This window comes from Panthera tigris, chromosome D2 (genome assembly GCF_018350195.1).
Source record: "Panthera tigris isolate Pti1 chromosome D2, P.tigris_Pti1_mat1.1, whole genome shotgun sequence".
In the NCBI taxonomy this organism is placed as follows: Eukaryota; Metazoa; Chordata; class Mammalia; order Carnivora; family Felidae; genus Panthera; species Panthera tigris.
The window spans coordinates 60,625,846-60,648,554 of record NC_056670.1 but is presented as its reverse complement, the minus strand read 5'-3'; the positions used below and the strand labels follow the sequence as shown (position 1 = coordinate 60,648,554).

Genomic DNA, 22,709 nt, shown 5'->3' with positions numbered 1-22,709 from the left:
AATAGTATATTTTTATTTTCCCCCTACCCACCTTTGGGCTATTGATGTCCTACATTTTACTTCTAGTTATATAATAAACTTCACAATACTTTGTTACTACTGTTGCTTTAAACAGGTGTCTTTTAAACAGATTTAACATAGGAATGGGGTGCCTGGGTGGCACAGTTGGTTAAGCATCTGACTCTTGATCTTGGCTCAGGTCATGATCTCACAGTTTGTGAGTTTGAGCCCCACATTGGGCTCTGTGCTGATGGCGTAGAGCCTGCTTGGGATTCTGTCCCTCCTTCTCTCTGCCCCTCCCCTGCTTGTGCTTACCCTGTCTTTCTCTCTCTCTCTCTCTCTCTCTCTCTCTCTCTCTCTCAATAAATAAATAAATAAACTTAAAAAAAATTTAACATAGAAAAAAAATCTTTTATAATTATTCTGTGTAGATTGATTTCCATCTGGTATTGTTTTCCTCTTGCCTGGACTTCTTTAAATTATTTATTTATTTATTTTTTTAATTGGCTGGTGATGAATTCTTTCAGCTTTCATGTGTCTGAAAAAGTTTATTTCAGAAAGATATTTTTGCCAGGTATAGAATTCTAGGTTGACACTTCTTTCACTGCTTTAAAGGTATTTCTTCACTTTCCTCTGGCTTCACTGTTTCAGATGAGAAATCTCCTTTTTTCTTCTTTACGAATGTGTTTTTGGGGTGCTTGGGTGGCTCTGTTAGTTGAGCATCCAACTTCAGCTCAGGTCCTGATCTCACGGTTCATGAGTTTGAACCCCATATTGGGATTGCTGCTGTCAGTGCAGAGCCCTCTTTGGATCCTCTACCCCCCCACCCCTCCCTGCTCACGTTCTCTTTCTCAAAAACGAATAAACATTTATTAAAAAATAATAATAATAATGTGTTTATTTTCTCCCTAGCTCCTTTTTAATATTTTCTCTTTACCACTTTTTAAGGAATTTGGTTTTGATGTGCTTTGATGTAATTTTAATGTTTCTTGTGCTTGGGGTTTGCTGAGTTTTCTTGAATGTATGGATTTATGGTTTATATCAAATTTGGAAATTTTTTCTCTGTTTCTTTAATTTTTTTTTTTTTTTTCTCTTTTCGTCCTTTCTCTTTTCCTTTGTGGACTCCAATTACACATATGTCAAGGTGCTTGGAACTTGCACAGCTCACTGGTGCTCTTAATTTTTTTTTTTTTTTTTTTTTTTTTGGTCCTTTTCTCTCTTTTAGTTTGAATAGGTTCTATTGCTTTTTCTTCAACTTCACTAATGTTTTCTTTCATGTATAACCTATTCATCCTATGCAGCATGATTTTTATTTACTTATTTATTTATTTATTTTTCAATATATGAAATTTATTGTCAAATTGGTTTCCATACAACACCCAGTGCTCATCCCAAAAGGTGCCCTCCTCAATACCCATCACCCACCCTCTCCTCCCTCCCACCCCCCATCAACCCTCAGTTTGGTCTCAGTTTTTAAGAGTCTCTTATGCTTTGGCTCTCTCCCACTCTAACCTCTTTTTTTTTTTCCCCCTTCCGCTCCCCCATGGGTTTCTGTTAAGTTCCTCAGGATCCACATAAGAGTGAAAACATATGGTTATCTGTCTTTCTCTGTCTTATTTCACTTAGTATAACACTCTCCAGTTCCATCCACGTTGCTACAAAGGGCCAGATTTCATTCTTTCTCATTGCCATGTAGTACTCCATTGTGTATATAAACCACAATTTCTTAACCATTCATCAGTTGATGGACATTTAGGCTCTTTCCACAATTTGGCTATTGTTGAGAGTGCTGCTATAAACATTGGGGTACAAGTGCCACTATGCATCAGTACTCCTGTATCCCTTGGGTAAATTCCTAGCAGTGCTATTGCTGGGTCATAGGGTAGGTCTATTTTTAATTTTTTGAGGAACCTCCACACTGTTTTCCAGAGCGGCTGCACCAATTTGCATTCCCACCAGCAGTGCAAGAGGGTTCCCGTTTCTCCACATCCTCTCCAGCATCTATAGTCTCCTGATTTGTTCATTTTGGCCACTCTGACTGGCGTGAGGTGATATCTGAGTGTGGTTTTGATTTGTATTTCCCTGATGAGGAGCGATGTTGAGCATCTTTTCATGTGCCTGTTGGCCATCCGGATGTCTTCTTTAGAGAAGTATCTATTCATGTTTTCTGCCCATTTCTTCACTGGGTTATTTGTTTTTTGGGTGTGGAGTTTGGTGAGCTCTTTATAGATTTTGGATACTAGCCCTTTGTCCGATATGTCATTTGCAAATATCTTTTCCCATTCTGTTGGTTGCCTTTTAGTTTTGTTGGTTGTTTCCTTTGCTGTGCAGAAGCTTTTTATCTTCATAAGGTCCTAGTAGTTCATTTTTGCTTTTAATTCCCTTGCCTTTGGGGATGTGTCAAGTAAGAAATTGCTACGACTGAGGTCAGAGAGGTCTTTTCCTGCTTTCTCCTCTAGGGTTTTGATGGTTTCCTGTCTTACATTCAGGTCCTTTATCCATTTTGAGTTTATTTTTGTGAATGGTGTGAGAAAGTGGTCTAGTTTCAGCCTTCTGCATGTTGCTGTCCAGTTCTCCCAGCACCATTTGTTAAAGAGACTGTCTTTTTTCCATTGGATGTTCTTTCCTGCTTTGTCAAAGATTAGTTGGCCATAAGTTTGTGGGTCTAGTTCTGGGGTTTCTATTCTATTCCATTGGTCTATGTGTCTGTTTTTGTGCCAATACCATTGCAGCATGATTAAAAAAAATTTTTTTTTAAGATTTTATTTTTAAATAAACACAACCCCAAGATCAAGAGTCCCATGCTTCTCCAACTAAGCCAGCCAGCCACCCCTCCAGCATGTTTTTCATCTCAGATAATTGTAGTTGTCATTTTTAAATGTTTGTACAAATTTTATCATCTGTGTCATTTATGCAACTGATGGATTTCTCTCCTCATTATAGGTCATATTGTCCTATTTCTTTGAATGCTAATAATTTTTGATTGAATGTCAGACAGTATAAATTTTACCTTGTTGGTTGCTGGATATATTTGTATTCTTATGAATATGTTTAAACTTTGTTTTTTGGCATGGTTGAGGTACTTGGAAGCAGTTTGGTCCTTTCAGGTCTTTTAACTTTTGCTAGGCAGGATGAAAGCAATGTTTAGTCTTGATGATTTTGCCCCACACAAACCCTTCCAACTGTACTCTACTCAATACTGTGTTAGTGATGAGGTTTTTCATTCTGGCTACTTGGGATGGGAACTCTTCCCAACCTGCATGAGCTTCAGAGATTGTTTCCTTTTAACTCTGGTTGGTTCTTTTTCAGGCTTCAAATGGGTTTCCTCACCCGTGTGTACTAATCATTATACAAATGAAGATTAGAGAGCTCACCTTCTGCACATCTCCCTAATTTAAAAAGAAAAAATGTTAAGAAGTAGCCTTTTGTGAATATTGAGATTTTTAAAAATTGGAATTTCCTTAAGACCTCAACAATTTAAAAAAACCTCAACAATAAGCAAATTTCATTTCCCTTGCTTTATTGGATGGACCATAATTACAGTTGAAGTCTTGTTTTAATGCATGACTATTCTGATTTCTCTTAATTTACCATAGAATACAAATTTCATATCTGAGTGTTAAATACATGTAAGTTATATTTCTGGTCCTCTTCCCAATCTCTATTCCAGAAATCATTGATGTTCCATCATAATTCTCACTTCTAAATTTCTCCCTTTTTGGTCCACAAAATGGTCCAGATTTGTTACATGAATCTTTTTTTATTAAAAGAAAAAATCCTTATAGTATGTCTAGATTTAATTATAATAGTCTAACAAATAACTTCCTCTCAAGTTAATTTTAAACTTTAATAAGGTTTTAACTAGAGGGGCACCTGGGTGGCTCAGTCGGTTAAATATCTGACTCTTGATTTTGTCTCAGGTCATGGTCTCATGGTTCGTTCATTCAAGGCCTACGTCAGGCTCTGCACTGACAGTACAGAGTCTGCTTAGGATTCTTTCTCCTCTCTCTGCACCTCCCCCCCCCCCCCCCATGTTCATGCCCTCTCTCTCTTGCTCTCTCATAATAAATAAAGAAAAAGATTTTAACTAGAATCTTTTATAAATACCAGTACTGTTGTTCTGTAAACAGTGTTTGGAAATCATGGTTACTTTAAAAACTTACAGACCTAAATATATATTCAAAAGAATTGGAGACTGCTACGTAAATACATTGTACCTGTTCATAGCAGCACTATTCACAGTAGCCAAAAGGTGGACATAGTCCAGACATCCATCAATTGTGATGAATTGTGATAAATACGTACAATGGAAACTTGGTACAATATGGATGAAATGAGAAATATTATGTTAAATGACAGAAGTCAGACACAATAGGTTACATGTTACATGATTCCATTTATATGAAATATCCAGAATAGATAAATCTGTCGAGACAGAACCCAGATTGGTGGTTGCCATGTTGAGGGCTAAGGGGGATGAGGGAGAAACTGCTTAAAGTGTAAGGGGTTTTCTTTGGAGTGATGGAAATATTTTGGAACTAGATAGAGGTAGAAATTGCACAATGTTATGAATATGCCATTGACTTATTTTTTATTTTTTGACTTTATTTATTTAAAAGATTTTATTTAAAAAAAAATAAAATAAAAAAAATAAAAGATTTTATTTTTAAGTAATCTCTACACCCAAAGTGGTGTTTGAATTTTTTTTTTTTTAATGTTTATTTATTTTTGAGACAGAGACAGAGCATGAACGGGGGAGTGTCAGAGAGAGAGGGAGACACAGAATTGGAAGCAGGCTCCAGGCTCTGAGCTGTCAGCACAGAGCCCGACACGGGGCTCGAACTCACGGACCGTGAGATCATGACCTGAGCCAAAGTCAGATGCTTAACCGACTGAGCCACCCAGGCGCCCCCCAAAGTGGTGTTTGAACTCACAATCCTGATATCAAGAGTCACATGCTCTTCCAATTGAGCCTGCCAGGTGTCCCTGACTTATTTACTTTAAAATGGTTTGACTTTTTTGAATTTCACCTCAATGAATCATTTTTAAAAAAAAAAAAACCTACAAAATTTAAAAATTGACTTAATGTCGTAAGTGACATCAAGAGTTGGGCGCTGAACTGAACTGACTGAACCACCCAGGCACTTCTGTGGCACTCCTTTTTTTTTTTTTTTTTTTTTTCCCTAAATATTTTATTTTGAGGGCACCTTGGTGACTCAGTCAGTTGACTGACTCTAGATTTCAGTTCAGGTCATGATCCCAGGGTTGTGGGATTGAGCCCTGTGTCGGGCTCCACATTGAGTGTGGTGCCCTCTTGAGATTCTCTCTCTCCCTCTCCCTCAGTCCCTCTTCCCCACACTCTTCTCTCTCTCTCTCTCTCTCTCTCAAAAAAAAAAAAAAAAAAAAGATTTAATCTCTACACCCTACCTTGGGTTCAAATTTACAGCCCTGAGATCAAAAGTTGCATGTTGCAGGGTGCCTGGGTGGCTCCCAGTTCGAGAGAGTTCGAGATCCTGCATCAGGCTCTGTGTTGACAGCTCAGAGCCTGGAGCCTGCTTCTGATTTTGTGTCTCCCTCTCTGCCCGTCCCCTGCTTGTACTCACGCTCTCTCTCTTTCAAAAAAATAAACATTAAAAAAATTAAAATAAAACTTGTATGTTGCACTGAGCCAGCCAGGCTCCCCATGCTCACCTTATTTTAGATGTTTATTCTAATAGGTAAAATGCTTTAGTTTTTTTTTTTTTTCTAGTCCATAGTCTTTAATACCAGCTGAAAGATAATTGTAGAAAAATTTAAAAGCATGATATAATTAGAAATCAGACATTCATTACTTGCAATTCTACCCCCATTGATTGAGCTTAGTGTGTTGATTAGAATTAAAGAGTTGCTGGGGTGCGTGAGTGGCTCAGTGGGCTGAGTGTCTGGCTCTTGATCTCAGCATAGGTCATGATCTCACAGTTTAGGTTTGAGCCCCATGTTGGGCTCCACCCTGACAGCAAGGAGCCTACTTAGGATTCTCTTCCTCTCTCTCTGTCTCTGTCTCTGCCTTTCTGTCTCTGTCTCTCGGCCCCTCCTGTGCTCTTGTGCACACAAGAGTGCTACCACTTGCACTCTCTCTCAAAAATAAACATTAAAAAAAAGAGAATTAAAGAGTTGCTTACTTTACATATTTTGAAACCTATATTAACTGAAAATTAATATATTTTCACAAATCTGTTGTCTAGGTCTCTTCTAGAATCTAGGATTGAAGTTAGTTTTTATTGGCAGTCATGCTTAATTATTTGGAATATGATCTGTCTGGATAGAAATTACCATATGAAATTATTTTTGTAAATTGACATAGTTTAGAAGGGTAAGTATAATTTTTCAGTATATTTACCATATTCAGTATATTTAAATAGATAATTATATCAGTAAATTTGCAATCTAGAGTTTTTCTGATTTTTAAAAAAATCAGATAACAGTAAATAGATACCAACATTAAGCTACTAAACTACTGATTTTCTTTTCTAGAATTCAGCATACAATTGAAATAAAATGTCAACCTCCTGGAGTGATCGGTTACAGAATGCAGCGGATATGCCTGCTAACATGGATAAGCATGCCCTGAAAAAGTATCGGCGAGAAGCCTATCATCGGTAAGTATTTTGTCTGTTTAATCCTCAAAACAGCTCTGTAAAGTGGGCACATATTGTCCTCATTTTACAGATGATGAAATTAATGTGTAGAGAAGTTAGGCAATTTACATAGATTATAAGGCCAGTTTATGGTTCAAACCTAGTCTAGAGTCTAGATTTTTAAGCGCTAGTACACCATACTGCTGCTGCTGTGTTTTAATATATCTACTAATAAAAGTCCTTAACTGAAGAAAGTCTTCAGCTGCTGGAGAATTGTACCTTAGTTAACATTTTTTTAATTTCTTTAAGAGAGAGAGAGAGGGAGAGAGAGGGAACACGCAGGAGGGAACATGCAGGAGAGGGCAAGAAAGGGAGACACAGAATCTGAAGCAGGCTCCAGGCTCCAAGCTGTCAGCACAGAGCAGGACGCAGGGCTAAAACCCATGAACCGTGAGATCATGACCTGAGCTGAACTCTGATGCTCAACTGACTGCCTGAGCCACCCAGGCGCTCTGTACCTTAGTTAATAAGAGTGAAATTCTTGGGGTGCCTGGGTGGCTTAGTAACCAACTAAGAGCCTCCGACTTTGGCTCAGATCATGATCTCACAGTGAGTTCGAGCCCTGCATTGGGCTCTCTGCTTTCAGTGTGGAGCCCACTTTGGATTCTCTGTCCCCCTCTCTGCCCCTTTTCTGCTTGTGTGCATGCTCTCTCTGTCTCAAAAGTAAGTAAAAACATTTAAAAATAAGAATTTCGACATTTGCTACAAACTGATTATAGTTTTTAAATAGATTTTTTGAAATTGTCTCTCCTGGCTACTGTGTATTTAGATTGAATGTGGTAATGCTGAGTATTAGCAACATTTATTATCTTAAGACTAATATTTTCTCTAAATCCTTTTAAAAATCCTTTAAAAGTTTAAAATGTAAATATTTTTATATGCCACTTTTAATGGAGTCAATTAAGTGGCTGTCTCTCCCTAAACCTTCAGTAGCCAAAATATGTAGAAGTACTGCGTTTAGAAATCGTTCGTTTTTAGACAGAAATTAGAAGTTTACATTTTCCATAAATTAATAGGATACAAAGTCCTGGTCCCTACTAGAACTATCTGGCTTCCCATCTTGGGTAAGCAAGGTATAAGTAGAAAGAAATGCTGGTGTACTGGTAGTGCTAAAAAGTTGTATGGGAACTCCAGGAACCGACAACAACTCATAATTACTCATTTGTTTCTAGGTTGGAGGAAAGAGGAAATATACAGGTGTTTTACACTTGTTCAGTTATTTGCTTAGTGTTTATGCTGCATACATTTGGTTATGATGTAACATGTTTGTCAGTAGAAACAGGGGCTAGAATTGTGCAATGAAGAGAGATCATCGAGTAAATATCACATGTCCTAATTGTATGTAGTATGTCATATATAGCCTGAGTGCTTCTGACTCATTTAGAATGATATTTCCTGTAAGATTGTAGATTGGCTCTGCACCCTATAGTCTTCATATAGTAGAGTACAATCTGAAATAATAGAAACAGGAGAAAAACATCTTCAAGGATTTGAATTTTTAGATCACTTAAAACATTTTTTTCCTTTTTATTGTGGTAAAGTGTACACATCATATAGTTTACGTCTTCACTGTTTTAAGCATATGGTTCGGTGGTTTTAAGTACATTCATACTGTTGTGCAGCCATCACCAGTATCCATCCCTCTAACTTCATTTTGTAAAATTGATACTATACTTATTAAACAATAACTCCCCTTTCCTCCTCCAGCCCCTGGCAATCACCATTATACTGTCTGTCTTTATAATTTTGATAACTCCAAGTATTCATATAAGTACAATCATACAGTATGTCTTTTTGTGACAGACTTATTTCAGTTAGCGTAGTGTTTTCAAGGTTTATCCATCTTGTCGTATATTGCAGATTTTCCTTTTAATGTAGAATTTGGGTTCTTGAATTTTTGCAAGTATTTGCTTTTGTTAATTAAAAATTTTTAATAGAAATCATTTAAAAGGAATTTATTTTAGTTTTCTAGTTAAATAAGTTTGTAGAATATTCTGTTTCTAGGGTTTTTTATTAAAGACATTTATTGGAGTTGGTAATTTATCACTGGTTGAATTAGGTAGACTCTGATGATCATTTATCATAAACTATACACTGTGATGCTTTAGAATTCCCTTTTTAGAAGAAGCTAAATATTTTTAGTTAAGTAAATAGACATCTAACTTCTGGCTTTTTTTCTTGCTAATATTAGTCTTAAAAATGATGGTCATGAGTCATTTTTAAGAAACTGGCCTTCAGAATGTATGACTATTGTACGTCTTTCATTTCCTTATTATGGTTATTGAGTCTTCTAGGCTGAAGATAATTATCAAGCCAAACCCTTCATTGGAATAGTTTTGCTCTATGGTCAGAAGATAGGCTGAGTTGCTCAGATGTTACAGTGGCTTGAAGGAGGCAAGTTAGACAACTACCTCTTAGGTAGTTCCTTGTTTAACACTGAGAATCTGATAGTGATCAGTATAGATCACAATTTGTATCTATCAAATCCAAGAATGGAACAATTAGATTTTGCATCTTCTCTCGACGTTGACTGTGCCCAGGGTGCTGAAATCAGGTATTTGTTTCTTTCCTTTTAAATTTTGATGATTATAGCACAGAAGAATTTCTGTAAGTAAGTTGGTTCTTTATGAATATAGCTTATGAATTCAGCAGTGGTTTTATCATGTTGAACTGAGGTCTGATAAACAATTGGGCCTGTGAATTTTTGGTTAAGCAGTCTTTTGCCTTATTTTAAAAGACCTTGTAATCACTTTGTCTTTAAGTTCTTTATATTTTTCCAAAATGATTTTTTAAATTGAAATTTAGGCCTCCAAAGCCATTCCAGTGCTTATTTAAACCTCTCTAATTTCTTCTCTACTCAGAGTTAAATTATTATATATGTTTAAGGAGTAAAAAGGTATTTGTGTACCTATATAAAATTATTTTGTAGTATTTGTAGCTTGGCACACTGGTAGAATTAGAAGTGTTTATGATTTTTTTTAACTGCAAGTTAAAAACCAGTATCAGGTTTTATACAGAGGGAGACTGCCATGTTGATAAATTTTAATTTCTTTCTCACTTAACCACTTAGTACATATCACATGAATGTCATTCAGCGTTTTAGTTGTATCGTTGATTAAGCTGAATTAACCTGTCATTTTAGTATGGGTTTTAATAGTCAAATGGACAAGTTGATAAGATTTCAATAGCCATCTTATGAATTGAAAATCACATGGAAGAGATAGGTCCTCAGAAATGTCAAGCAGCTGTGTTCCTTAAATAATATACAGATGGCATATATCTTGTCAGAATAAGAAGAGTGAGGTCGAGTTATCAGAACTGTGTTAAACTTTTTTTGTTAGTATATCATTCTAATGCTTTGAATAGTGTTTCATATTCCTAGGGAATGGCAGATAAGGATTCAGGAGCTGGGAAGGGTTTTTTTCACCCTATTTTTTTGCCTAAAATATTAGCTCTGAAGAATCCCATTCAACAATAAAAAAGAATGAACTATCAATACACACAACTTTGCTGTATCAAGAAAATTATGCTGAGTTAATAAAGCCAATCTCAAAAGTTTGCCTAGTACATGATTCCATCTCTATAACATTCGTGAAATGACAAAATTATGGAGATTAAGAACAGTAGTGTTGCAAGGACTTAGGGATTGGGGTAAGTGAAGGGAGGTGAGCATAGCTGTAAAAAAATAACACAGGGAATCCTTATGATTGGAACTGTTTTGTGTCTTGACTTCAGTGATGATTACATGAAGCTACATACACATGAATGCATGTAAAGCTGGTGAAATCTGGATAAAGTTGGTGAATTGTATCGATATCAGTTCCCTGGTTGTGATATTGTACTGTATTTATACAGGATCTTCTCCTTGATGGAAACTAGGTGAACAATATAGAGGAATCTTTCCGTGTTATTTCTTGCTACTGCATATGAATCTAGAATTATCTCCGCGTGAAAAGTTTAAAAAATTTCAGTGACTTACCTTTTTTTTTTCTTACATCATAGGTATTCCTGGTCTCTTCTAAATATAAGTTCTCTTCGTAATGTGTGGTGATCCTACTTTATGGAATACAGATTCTCTAAACTTTATTGTTCAAAAAAAGATACTGGATCCTAAAACATTTTCAGTTTGTTTCTCTGCTTCCATTCCCTTTATGCTTCTTCCAAAAACCTACCTAAAAGTAAAATAGAAAAGTGGTGGTGGCAGTGGCAAGGAAGAGAGAGAATAAGAGATAGCAGATCTAAGGGGCACCTGGGTGGCTCGATTGGTTAAGCGTCCGACTTCGGCTCAGGTCACGATCTCACGGTCCGTGGGTTCGAGCCCCGCGTCGGGCTCTGTGCTGACAGCTCAGAGCCTAGAGCCTGTTTCAGATTCTGTGTCTCCCTCTCTCTGTGACCCTCTCCCGTTCATGCTCTGTCTCTCTCTGTCTCAAAAATAAATAAACATTAAAAAAAAAAAATTAAAAAAAAAAAAAAAGAGATAGCAGATCTTTGATTTAATGAAATCCATAGAAAGAAACTCCGTTTGAAGACATGTTACTCATATTTAGATAGCATATTTCACCTTCAAGGACTCTTGTGTATGACTTCTTTTATTCAAAGTAATGTTTGAGAGATAGATTCATCTATATTTTTGTGTGTATCAGTAATTTGTTCTTTTTTATTATTATTCTGCCTTCCATTGTTATCAGTATACCACAGTTTGTTCATCTATTTTCTGTTTATGGACCTTAGAGCTTTTTGGTTTTTAGCTATTAAGTATAAGGCTGCTGCGGACTGAGAAAATATTTGTAAATCACGCATCTGTTAAAGATTTCTTTCCAGAATATATAAAGAACTTAAAAATTCAACCCAATGAGGAAATGGGCAAAAGACTGATTCTTCACTACCGAGGATATATGGATGGCATAAAAACAAAATAACCATTAGCTCTAACAGTTTGTTTGTTTTGTGGATTTTTTAGTGATTCTACATATAAGATCATGTCATCTGCAAATAAGGATAGATTTACTTCTTTTCCAATTTGGAGGCCTTTTTTCTTGCCTAATTTTGGCTATCATGTCCAGTACAGCGCTGTACAGGACTAGTAAGAGTAAACATCCCTTTTCTTTTGCCTCACCTTAGGAAGAAATCTTGCAATCTTTCATCATTTAGTATGATGTTAGCTGCAGGTTTATCATAGCTGTCCTTTAATCAGGTTATGAAAATTCCTTTTTATTCCTAGTTTGAAATTCCTTTCTAGTTCTAGTTTGTTGAATGTATTTATCATGAAAGGGTGTTGGATTTTGTCACATGCTTTTTTGTGTCTATTGAAATGATCATGTGGTTTTTGTACTTAGTTGGATTTGGTTTGCTGGTATTTTGTTGAGGATTTTTTTTTTTTTTTTTATCTACATAGGGATATTGTTCTATATTTTCTTTTTCCTGGCTTAGGTATTGAGATGTACTACTGGCTCAACTCTGATGGAAAAATTTGAGAAAGATTGGTGTTAATTTTTATTTGAACATTTGATAGAGTTCACCAGGGAAGCTATAAATTTTCAGCTTTGTTGGACGATTTTTTATTTTTACTTTAAACAGTATTTATTGATATTCACTTTATGAAATACATACAAGGTCATGAATATAACCGGTTTATACAACCAAAAAAGATTTTGCAAATTCTCTTTCTTAAATTGAAAAACACAAGAACTATGTCAATATTTGGATATACCAGCATCCATATTCAGCATCAGGACAATGTGAATAACTTAATGTTCACATCTCCTTCTTCTCCCATACTTCCTCTGTCACCCCTCCCCTCCAACTTGCTTAAATACAAAAGGCTTCCATCTATCTGAAGTAGCCAGGGCTACTTGTGTCTGTACACTGTTTAGCCCAGGACTGAGGTTGCCTGTGCTGTTGGAAGATTTTTTTTTTTTTATTACTGACTTAATTTCTTTACTTATTATTGGTTTATTCAGATTTTCTATTTCTTCTTGAGTCAGTGTTGGTAGTTTGTGTGTTTCTAGGTATTTGTCCATTTCATCTCTTTTACCTGTTATGTTGGCATACAATTGTTTATAGTATTCTCTTCTATTTGTTTTTATTTCTTTAAGGTCAGTAGTAATGTGTCTGCTTTCATTTATGACTTTAGTAATTTGATTCTTTTTTTCTTCATTCTAGCTAAATGTTGTTATATTGTTGAAACCAACCTTTGGTTTCATTTACTTTTCTCCAGTGTTTTTCTGTTTTGTTTTATTTCTGCTCTGATCTTTATCGTTTGCTTCCTTCTGCTTGTTTTTTGAGTATAATTTGCTCTTCCTTTTTGAATTTCTTAAGGTAGAAGCTTGGGTCATTGCTTTGAAATGTTTTCTCTCTTTTAATAAATGCGTTGTAAAGCTATAAATTTACCTCTCAGTACAGCTTTCACTGTATCCCCTAAATTTTGATATGTTGTGTGTTTTTGAGTGATCTCTGAAGTATTTTCTATGTTCTCTTATGATTTCTTTTTGACACATCAGTTATTCAGGAATGTGTTGTTGAATTTCCACGTATTTGTGAATGTCCCACAAACTTTTTGCTATTGATTTGCACCTCATTCTTATATAATCTTCTATATGTACTTGACAAGAAAGCATGTTCTGCTTGTTTTGGGTGGAGTATTCTAGAGATGTCTACCTTTATTTGTCAAAATTATTTTCACTGAGTACACACATTCTTACATATATTTTTGAAATCATGAGTTTGCACTATTCTAATTCCAGTTTTTCCCAATAAGGTTCTTTCTTGTTTACTTTCTTTTTTTTTTTTTTTTTTAATTTTAGTTTTAAGTAATCTCTACACCCAGCAGAGGGCTTGGGCCTGCAACTGTGAGATCAGGAGTTAGACGCTCTACTGACTGAGCCACCCAGGTGCCCCTTGTTTACTTTGATTTCATGAAAATATCTGTTGTTCTGTAAAGAGAACCCTGAATCTTCACAACATCAACATCTTTACTCATTTGCTCATTCTAATAATACATCTAGAATAGTTTCATAATTGATTTGCTCATACCATAACAAACAAACTTTTAAAAAGTTCAGAATTTGGGGCGCCTCGGTGGCTTAGTCAGTTAAGTGTCTGACTCTTGATTTCAGCTCACAGTTTGTGAGTTTGAGCCCCACATTGGGCTCTGCACTGTCAGTGTGGAGCCTGCTTGTGATTTGCTCTGTCTCCCTCTCTCTCTACCCCTCCTGCTTGCTCTCTCTCACACTGTCTCAAAATAAATAAATAAACTTAAAAAAATTTTTTTAAATAAAAAAAATAAAAAGTTCAGAATTTGTTGCATTACTTTTGCTTTCTTACTCTACCCTGCCAGTGACTAATAGTATGTAATCAGATGCTTGTTTTTTTTAAGTTATTTGGATTAGTTCTTTTTTGCTCTTTTTCTATACACTATGGTTAGGGTAGTTGTATGCAGTGAAATTAGGTTCATTTGTTTACTTTTTACTTGTATTTTTTTCTTCTTTCCATTCTTACTGATTTAATTGTATTATTTATCATTTAATATATAACGTTACATAATGCATCCTGTTTCATAACATCATATGTTATTCAATATACTAGTACTGAGCTTAAGTTAAAGTTACACAAAAGGCATATCAGAAGTGTCAGTCTCATATATATTCCTCCTCAATAACTTTGGATATATTTTCTTTCTTTTTTTAAAAATATTTATTTATTTTTGACAGAGAGAGAGACAGCATGAGCGGGGGAGGGGCAGAGAGAGAGGGAGACACAGAATCTGAAACAGGCTCCAGGCTCTGAGCTGTCAGCACAGAGCCTGATGCAGGGCTCAAACTCACAACCTGCGAGATCATGACCTGAGCCGAAGTCAGATGCTTAACTGACTGAGCCACCCAGGCGCCCCTATTCATTTATTTTTAAACTTTTATTTTTGAAAGAGAAAGAGAGAGTGCCAGAGAGGGAGGGGCAGAGAGAGAGGGAGACACAGAATCTGAAGCAGGCTCCAGGCTCTGAGCTGTCAACACAGAGCCCAATGCGGGCTTGAACCCACAAACCGTGAGATCATGACCTGAGCTGAAGTCGGATGCTTAACTGACTGAGCCACCCAAGTGCCCCCCAAATTTTAATCTCTTAATTATTTTTTTAACAGTGTTTAAAATTATTTAGGTGATAGACAAGTAAATTCTTTTTTGTTTTTAATGTTTGCTTATTTTTGAGGAGAGAGAGAGCACAGGGAAGGGGCAGAGAGAGAGAGAGGGAGACAGAGGATCCAAGTAGGCTCTGAGCTGTCAGCTCAGAGCCCAGTTGGGGGCTCGAACTCATGAACCGTGAGATCATGACTTGAACCAAAGTCAGACACTTAACCTACTTGGCAACCCAGATGCCCCTAAGTAAATTCCTTTTTTTTTTTTTTTTAATGTTTGTTTATTTTTGAGAGAGAGAAAGAGTGGAAGTGGGGGAGGGCAGAGAGAAAAACAGTATCCAAAGCAGGCTCCAGTCTCTGTGCTGTCAGCACAAGTAAATTCTTATTGTACAATATTCAGGAGTACAGAAATGCAGTGTGGAATATGAAAGTTCCCCTTCACTTTCCCTTTCATCCTCACACCTCTTTCTCACAGGTGAACACCATTAGTAGTTTGGAGATCATCTTTGTAGTCCCTTTTCAATACGTTTAGAATACATGCATATGTGTGCATTAAATTTTTTTTTTTTTTAACATTTATTCATTATTGAGAGACAGAGAGAGAGAGCACAAGCATGGGAGGGGCAGAGAGAGGGGGAGACAGAATCTGAAACAGGCTCCAGGCTCTGAGCTGTCAGGACAGAGCCTGACTCAGGGCTCAAACTCACAAACCGTGGGATCATGACCTGAGCCAAAGTCCGACGCTTAAACTGACTGAGCCACCCAGGTGCCCCTGCATATGTGTGCTTTAATATGAACCTAGTCATTTATAGATTCTGGCCTTTTCATTCCTGATAATACTAGTCCAGGCTCTGGTCCTCATTGTCCTGGATTACTACAGTAACCCCAATAGATCTCTTTGCCTTGTTCTCTTCAAATCCATTTTTTTTTTTTTTTGGTTGTTTTGTTTGTTTCCTAAATTCCACATAAGAGTGAAGTCATACGGTATTTGTCTTTCTAAGACTTGTTTACTTTGCTTAGCATTATACTCTCTAGCTCTATACTCTCTATACACTATACTGTCTAGCTCCATGTCGTTGCATACAGCAAGATTTCAATCTTTTTTCATAGCTGAAAATCTATTTTTAAAATCAAATTATCACTCTGATTAAAACCTTCAGTGGCATCACATCCTCTGTGCAATGGGATAAATTCTAAGCCCCTTAACATAACATTTGAGGTCCTGTAAGACTGACTCTTTTCTTTTCACTTTCATTTTGAGCAGTTCCCTGCCTCAAACTTTATTCCATTAATTCTGAGTTGAGTCTAGGGTTGTTTTTTTTTTTTCTACACATCCTAATGTCTGTTAAGTTGCTTTTCATTCTTAGTTCCTCTTCTTTTGAAATGTTCTCCACTTACTCTTTTAGCCTGATTAACACCTGCTAATCTAATCCTTTTATCATGGTGATTAAGAGGCTGGACCTTAGGGTAGCATTTTGCATTATTCCGTTTAATTTCTTTAGAATCGCAGTATTTAACTCCTTTTTTTTTTTAAAACGTTTATTTATTTTTGAGACCGAGAGAGCATGAACAGGGAGGGGCAGAGAGAGAGGGAGACACAGAATCTGAAGCAGGGTCCAGGCTCTGAGCTGTCAGCACAGAGCCCGATGCAGGGCTCGAACTCACGGACCATGAGATCCTGACCTGAGCCGAAGTCAGACGCTCAACCGACTGAGCCCCCCAGGCGCCCCCACAGTATTTAACTTCTATAGTCTTATTTTGTCATCTGTGAAACTGGAATAATATATACCTCAGAGTTATTTGAGATTAAATGAGATAATATAAAGTGCTTAGCACAATATCTGTTTAAAAAACAAGAACTTGGGCATTTTGTCTTTTCAGAAAGACTCAGGCAAGAGACTATAGATGCATCTCTCTGTTGTGCATATCTCTAACACTGTAGTTACACACTGCTTTTAAGCTTTGTGAGTGGGTCTCCTCCCAGTTAGACTTTGAACTCCTTAAAATCAAGGGCTGCCATGTTTATCTTTGTATTATGGGTACCAGGCACATAGAGATTCAATAATATTTCTTGACTATCCATATGAAGTTTGAAAGAGCTAATCCTCTTCAAACAGTGCAGTATCATTTGCACAGGAAGCACATGTAAGTGTGTATACCCTTTGTCCAAGTGAGAATTTTTGTTTTCCCTTTCTCTGCAAGTAGTAAAGGCTTAAACTTAGTAATTACATTTATTTCCACCACACTGAGCTGTGATGCCACAAACTGAAAATCCAGGGAAGCCAGGGGAAATTGGCAGTCTTAAGGATTAGATCATTTTTCCCTATTCAGTTTGTGTTCCTGTATTTATGGAATTTGGTTTGAGGATGGTCGGTGAAAGTTCTTTATATTCATGTACAATTTGAAAATTGGATTAAAAAAATATTTCTCAAGAGATATTTTGGTGAGATAATGTTTGACAAGCTACCCAGTTGCTTTACTGTACCCCAACACTCGAAGTTTTTTGAGTGCTTACAAATGACGATAACCCTACCAGATGTTATCTGTCTTCTATAGGTAAAAAATCTGAGGCTTAGCATATATAACTTACTCAAGGTTCCAGAGCAGGAAAGTGGAGAAACTAGAATTTAAACCTAGTTGCTCCAGTGCTCATTCTTCTTCCATTACACCATACTGCTTTTCTAAATAAACTGAAAACAATTTTAGTTTGAATTTATAGCATTTAATAGTGCTTTTATTAAAAAAATTTATTCAAGTATACTTAACATACAGTGTTATTTTAGTTTCAGGTATAGTGCTTTTAGTTACTGGTGACTAAACATTTTAATGACTAATAGAAACCTTTATAGTAAGATATTTAGGTAATATTTAAAGAGATAATTTTTTTTAAGTTGTAATTCATGTAGTATTTCTTGAAGGTATGTATATTTTATTTTCAATTTGAATCACCAGTAGAAGGATTTACTTGACATCTCAGTTTTCTTAGACTTTCACACACTTGTTTATTTCTCCCCTTGTTGCATAATCCCCATGCATTATATTTGGTCAGGAGGAAGGAAATTTGCAGATGTTTGTCTTTTAAACTTCGACTTGCTCTGAAATTTGTAATTAACCTCTAGAATGTTCTGAATTTATCCCCCATATGCCAAAGATCTGTAAATTTCTTTCCACATGAGCTGAAATTTTCAGGTGATGGAGTAAAATATTTGTGAACACAGATGTTTTCCTTAAAAGCGGTTAATGATCAGGAAAAAAAGACCTCAGTGGAAATACTTTATATTCCTTCTGTAATATGATTGGCATATAAATACTTCCTTCCTCTGTAGTTCACATTGTTCATTTTCTAAGGGAGGAAATAACTAAATTGAGAATTAAGACATAGTATTATTTATCCTATTGATTTTTTTTTTTTTTCTCCCAGAGAAAACTAAAAATGATTTGGACTGACTAAGGCCACTCCATTCTGTGAAACTCATTGTTTGCTTACTATTGGCAGGCCTCATTAGGGGGTAAATTTGCTTTTTCTGTGTGTTTGCCTCTAATGATTCCTGTCTCTTAGGGGAACTTGTCATTTTCCTAACCTGGCCAGTCTTAAACAATTCAGACTATTAGTTATTTTTTCTGCCCTCCAATTTTTTCCTATTATTCTTAGGTTTTCAAGTATTTAAAGCTGAGGCTATTGGTCGCTGAGATATTGCCTGTTAGGGTTCGGCATTGTGCCCGAATTTGTTGGGCCTCTCAGGGCCAGAGTTCTCTGTGCTTTAACAAATGAGCTACAGTTCTCAAAAGATCATTGAAGCTTGTTTGTTGATCCTGTATTCTCATCCAGAGGAAGTAGATCTTTGAGAATGTCTAAGGAAGGGTAAGTGAGTTTATTATTCTTTCTCCTTCATTTTTCTCAGTGAAAAAAATGTTCTAGTCATCTGTGAATTGGAAGATTAATAAGCAGTGTTACCAGCCGGACAGAGAAGGTAGAGGGAGAGATTGAAAGAAATTTAGCTGAAAGCTTACGTTGTTAATGCTTCACATATACTCTACTATAAAGTTTTACTATTGCTATTTTGAAAGACAGCATTGAGGATGGATACTCTCCATAGGAATTTAGTGAGCTTTAAGCACGCTGTTTACTCTGTGGTAAACTGATTTTGTTTTTCTGCGGCAAGTGTTTATGAAAACTGGAAATAAATAGGGGTGTCTTTCCAAAGAATTTTATATAGACATGAGTGAAGTTTAAAAGCTCAAAGGCATTTTCAAATAATTTGTGCCTGTGGAAAATGTTGTGAAAGATTCAGTGAAAGGCGGCTTGTGATTTTGTTTCTTTCTGGGAAGTGTAGACAAAAAGTAATTTTGAATAGAATCCCCTATGCCTTTTTACTTTGCAATATAAAATAGTTCCATGTTAGGGTTTTCACTGTTTTTATATTATTGTTTCTTAAGCCTCAGAGTTTGAATTGCTGCTGCTATTCTTTTTGTCACTACTATAATAGGTGACATGTAAGTTAATGATTGCATACTAATTATTTTACTCCTAACCTTCAAGCGTAACTAGACCTAGTTAATTTCAGAGACATTCTCTGGTTAAGTAGGACGCAGATCACAAAAAAAATTTTTTTAATACAGTAAATTTTAATTTTGATTTTCTGGAAGCTCTTAATTCTTTTTCTAGTTCTTTGTTCTATTAGAAATTTTGAATGCTTTCAGGGCTCCATGTTTACAGTTTTTAAAAAATCTAATCATGTGTTGATTTTGAGCAAACTAAAATTGGCCCACTTTACTGTAATTTGAAATCTCATTAGAGAACAACCATGGGCATAATAATTCTGTATTATTTTTAGAACTCTCATGACATCACTAGATTTGAAGTTTCTTTAAATGTGAAAATTAGAAAGGACTGCCTCTTTAGGGTTAGTATGTTTTCTTTCTAGTATCAGCTATACCTGCAGTTGTTAAACAATTTTTATGATAAAGATGATCACAGATGCTGGTAATATTGGCCAGTCTTGTACACATGATTGTTTATAAAGCTGGTTTGTAGATTTAAAAACAGTATTTTTAGGGGCACCTAGGTTGCTCAGTCAGTTAAGCATCCAGCTCTTGATTTCAGCTCGGGTCATGATCTTACAGTTCGTGAGTTCAAGCCGCACAGCGAGCTCTGCACTGACAGCATGGAGCTTGCTTGGGATTCTGTCTTTTCCCTACCTGTCTCTGCCCCTCCCCCACTCTCTTTCTCTAAACAGATAAACATTAAAAAATCAGTTAAAAAAAGAACTATATTTCTAGGTGCAGTCAAAATTCTTAGAAAGTAATTAGTATTAATTTTCTCCCTAAAGTGTGTGTTAGAATTAGTTAGAAAGAAATCTATATAAACCAAATGACACCATAAGGGTTGAGATATTCTTTTAGGTTTATTTCTAGGAGCCCCTGGGGCAATTTCCATGCTGTATGAATAGGTAATGAGCAAGTTCATTTTTTTAAATTATTTTTTAACATTTATTTTTTAAAGACAGAGTACTAGTGGGGGAGGGGCAGAGAGAGAGAGAGAGAGAGAGAGAGAGAGAGACAGAATCTGAAGCAGCCTCCAGGCTCTGAGCTGTGAGCACAGAGCCCGACACAGGGCTCGAACACATGAACTGTGAGATCATGACCTGAGCCGAAGCTGGGCGCTTAACCGACTGAGCCACCCAGGCACCCCTCACTTTTTTTTTTTTTTTTGAAGATTAGCTTTTATAGTTGCTTGCTTATTTATTTATTTATTTATTTGTTAATTAATTAATTAAAAGTAAGCTCTACCCCCAATGTGGGGCTTGAACTCATGATGCTGAACCATACTCTACCGACTAAGCTAGCTAGGCTCCCCTGAGCAAGTTCATTTGAAATGTATGGATAATATAAATGAAATCAGAGTTTATTCTCCTTTGCTGTTTTTAGAAATAAATGGATAAATTTTGTATTTTGGTATGAAAAGAATTCTAATATTCACAGTTTGTATATGTGTAATATTTAGACATAGATATCATTTGATATCTGTGAAATATTTTCCTAATGGTAATAGGAAAAGATTGTTATTAAGTTAAATCACCAAAAATTATACTTGAGCCTTATGTAAACCTGTGATATTGGAGACACTGTGGTATTAGTGTAAGAATAGTCATATATAGATCATGAAACCTAATAGGGACTTCATAGACCCTCACATACATAGTCAATTGATTTTTAACAGTGAGGCAAAGATAATTCAATGATTGGAATAACTGAACATTCATTCAGAAAAAAAGAGTCTTGACCTTTACCTCAAACCGTATATAAAAAATAGCACAAAATGGATCTAGACCTAAATATAGAAGTAAAAAGTAAAGTGTAGGTGAAAATCTTCGTGATCTTGAATTAGCTAAAAATTTCTTGGAGAAAATACATAAAAACATGAAAATCAAAATTGTTCAATTGGGTTTCGTGAAAATTAAAAAAAACCCCACAAAACTCTGCTATTTAAAAGACACCATTAAGAAAATGAAAAGGCAGGGCGCCTGGGTGGCTCAATTGGTTAAGCGTCCGACTTCAACTCCGGTCATGATCTCGTGGTTTGTGAGTTTGAGCCCTGCATTGGGCTCTGTGCTGACAGCTCGGAGCCTGGAGCCTGCTTTGTATTTTGTGTCTCCTCTTCTCTCTGCCTGCCCCTCCCATGCTCATGTTTTGTCTCTCTGTCTCTCAATAATAAATAAACATTAAAATTTAAAAAAAAAAACATGAAAAGGCAAGCCACAGACTGGGAGAAGATATTCTCAATACATATATATCTAATAAAGGACTTATGACCAAAATATATGAAGAATTCTCACAACACAACAATTAAGACAAACCCAGTTTAAAAATGGGCAAAAGATTTGAATAGATGTTCCACACAGAAAAAGAAATGGCCAATAGGCACTTGAAAAGATGCTCTACAGCATTAGTCATTAGGGAAATATGAATTAAAAAAACACAATGGGATACCATTGCAGACCCACTAGAATGACTAAAATTAAAAACACTGTAGGGGCGTCTGGGTGACTCAGTCGGTTAAGTGTCCTCAGGCCATGATCTCACTGTTTGGGAGTTTGAGCCCCGCGTGGGGCTCTGTGCTGACAGCTCAGAGATTGGAGCCTGCTTTGTATTCTGTGTCTCCTTTCTCTGCCCCTCCCCTGCTCATGCTCTGTCTCTCCCTCGGTCTTAAAATAAATAATCATTAAAAAAAAAAAAACAAAACCCAAATACTGACAATATGGAGCACCTGGAACTCTTATGCCTTGCTGATGAGAATACAAAAGAGAAAAACGTTTGGGCAATGCCTTTTAAAGTTAAACATGACCGGGGTGCCTGGGTGGCTCAGTTGGTTGAGTGTCTGACTTCAACTCAGATCATGATCTCACAGTTTGTGAGTTTGAGCCCCACAAGGGGCTCACTGCTGTCAGTGCAGAGACCACTTTAAATCCTCTGCCTCCCTCTCTCTGCCTCCATTCATCCTTTCTCTCTCAAAAATGAATAAACATTAAATAAAAAAAAAAAAAACAACCCACAACTATTATGTTAAACATACCTAGTAATTCCACTTATAGGTATTTACCCTAGAGAAATGAAAGCATATCTCCCACACAGATTTGTATGTGAGTGTTTATAGCAACATTATTTATAATAGTAAAAAACTGGGAACTGCCCAAAGTATCTAGTAACTTAATGGATAGACAAATTGTGGTATATCCATAATATGGAATATTGCTCAGGAATAGAATAACTAATTTTGATACATGTAACAACATGAATGAGTATCAGAAATGTGCTAAGAAAAAAGAGGCCAGGCACAAACTATAGCTTATTTGATTCCATTTATATGAAAACTGTAGTGACAGAAAGTATAGATCAGTGGTAGC

General features: G+C 36.1%; 1 protein-coding gene across 6 annotated transcripts in view; it reads left to right on the top strand.

Moving 5' to 3' along the window:
- The window catches only part of NT5C2 (5'-nucleotidase, cytosolic II), a 98,669-nt gene that overhangs the window by 19,994 nt on the left and 55,966 nt on the right, over positions 1 to 22,709 (top strand). For 5 of the 6 annotated variants that reach the window (XM_042960370.1, XM_042960371.1, XM_042960369.1 and 2 more), the window contains one exon: positions 6,514 to 6,638. In XM_042960370.1, coding sequence (XP_042816304.1) covers positions 6,538 to 6,638 — 101 coding nt within the window. In that variant the 5' untranslated portion in view covers positions 6,514 to 6,537. Of the gene's footprint in view, positions 1 to 6,329; positions 6,353 to 6,513; positions 6,639 to 22,709 lie in introns of those variants that run through there. The other variant, XM_042960372.1, reaches the window with a different exon arrangement.